Below are 1,969 nucleotides of genomic sequence, written 5' to 3'. Positions count from 1 at the left end.
ATAAAAGGATGCTATATTAATGGTACCAGATATTTGTGTGGCTTATGGAATAGGACAAGGCTTCCAAATCACCCTTTTTTTGTTCAAACTGGCTGATGCCTCTAAACCCTAAAATGTTCACCTGGCTTTTATGTACCATCTAAATGAAGCTCAAGTGTAGGTTCAGTCAGGAAGACTGGCTTTACCATCATTATGCTGCATTTAATTAGCTCATTATGGGCGTCCACTCTTAACCAATTACCACAATGTCCAGCAGCCAAACTTTAAATGTGGCATTAATGCTGTGTCACCTCCACAGGGCCGATAATGCATGTATCCCTTAAGACATACGATACCAGTTCTTTAACCAAAAAAAGAAAGTGTACAATTATCTGAAAATTAAAAATCTAGGGAAACATTGCTTTCCAAATGTTTTGATAAGCTACTTGGAATGAAAGAGTTTCTTTGCCATATGCAGCATTGATTGTAGTATTTTTTTATAAACACATTTATTGATATTTACAGTAAAAATACATAATCCCTTAATACATTGTCGGATTTATTTTTGGATTGCAGAGTTGCTTTCTTCTTAGGAAGATTCTTCAGAAAGCTGGATACCTTGTTGTATTTAGCAGGAGGCTGGTACCCAGGTCTCATTGACACAGGTCTTCTGGAGCGTCTGGTAGTGTTCACTGGAGTTTGAAACAGTGGGCTCCATGGTGGGACTCAGTAGACCTAAAGACCAAACAGATCGTCAGTATTTAATTTAAAATATAATGTTGTTTATTCAGGTCAACCACTTACCTTCAGGAGAGTGCGCAGAATGAACAATGCGACCGAAACCGGCTTTGTCAGACTCAAACTTGTATACTGAGAAGAGGCGGAACAGTCCAGAGGATATGTACACTGTATCGGGACCCTGCAAGACAAAAAAGGGATACATTATTTTGCCTTTTGACTACGAAAAACAGAAAAAAAAGTCAAGAGTATGGGTTCAATATATACCTGTCAATAATGTTGCTGGGATCTCCTGGATTCTTTAGAGCTCGCAGCTTCTTGCTGAAGAAAATCTCATTTTCATAAGTCACATAGTCTTTGCCGAGCTGGAAAACAAAGCATAACATTTGAGCGAAGGCAGACCCACACTGCAGGGTCTAAATGTCATCTTGTGGAAATCAGTATCTTGACTGTGGATCCACAGCTGTTGAGAAGAAAAGAGAACAGAGCCCTGGTGCCGTCTGTCTCTTTGGGGCCACAGTATTTGTCTCAGGTTAGTTCTAGCAGCAACTCCTCCACATGGGATGGCCAGAGACAAGTCGGCCACCACAGTCATCCTCCCATCAGTCGAACACACTGTAGAGAAAAGTGATTTAGGTCACGTTTCACACTTATTGAGACCCCATCAGAGCTAACAGAAACAAAACGGTCTTTTCTTACTAATGAGTTCTGTAGAAGAGAACGGACAAGTCTTGACAGATGAGCTCTGGACTTCAGATGTTTCAGGATCCCGAATGGTGATCTCAAAAGTAAGGTAAAAAGGCGGTAAAAAGGCTCATTTTCTGGCAGAACAGTCAGGGTGAAGTTTATGTCCAAACGGTGCTGCATGGCTGATTGTTCTTTGGAGAGCTAGGAAACAGAAAATACAAATTACAGCTGAGCCAAGCAAGATACATTTTTCCATGAATATGGACTAAGTATTTTAGATACTTTACCTGCTGCCTGATAACAGGGTCATCCATCGACACCTTCAGAGTGTAGCCATGAGTGTTGTTGGGATTAATAACTTTTGTGATGGTGAGGCTGCGTGGTAGACCGTGAACACAAGCTCCTCAGGAACTGTTCCTGAAATTAAAAGACATTCAGATTATTGTTGCATCAACTGGATGATGCGTTTGTCAATATACTTACTGTTTTCACTGAAAACAGGGCGTGGCAGCAGGGGCGTAGTCAGTGTCTTTCGAAATCGAAATCCATATGATCTTCAGCCAAT

General features: G+C 40.9%; 1 protein-coding gene across 1 annotated transcript; it reads right to left on the bottom strand.

Annotated features, from left to right (window-relative positions):
• Positions 1 to 511: 511 nt before the first annotated feature.
• On the bottom strand, positions 512 to 1,718 carry LOC117488077 (zona pellucida sperm-binding protein 4-like). Its single transcript, XM_034136813.1, is given in 9 exon segments — positions 512 to 714; positions 784 to 873; positions 876 to 898; positions 985 to 1,084; positions 1,164 to 1,246; positions 1,248 to 1,332; positions 1,417 to 1,530; positions 1,575 to 1,605; positions 1,692 to 1,718. Coding segments are annotated over 9 exon segments (660 nt in total). The 3' UTR covers positions 512 to 607.
• Between the last annotated feature and the right edge of the window lie 251 nt (positions 1,719 to 1,969).

This window comes from Trematomus bernacchii, unplaced genomic scaffold, assembly GCF_902827165.1.
Source record: "Trematomus bernacchii unplaced genomic scaffold, fTreBer1.1, whole genome shotgun sequence".
NCBI classification, from domain to species: Eukaryota; Metazoa; Chordata; class Actinopteri; order Perciformes; family Nototheniidae; genus Trematomus; species Trematomus bernacchii.
The sequence above is the reverse complement of the archived record's forward strand: the minus strand, read 5'-3'. Positions and strand labels throughout refer to the sequence as shown.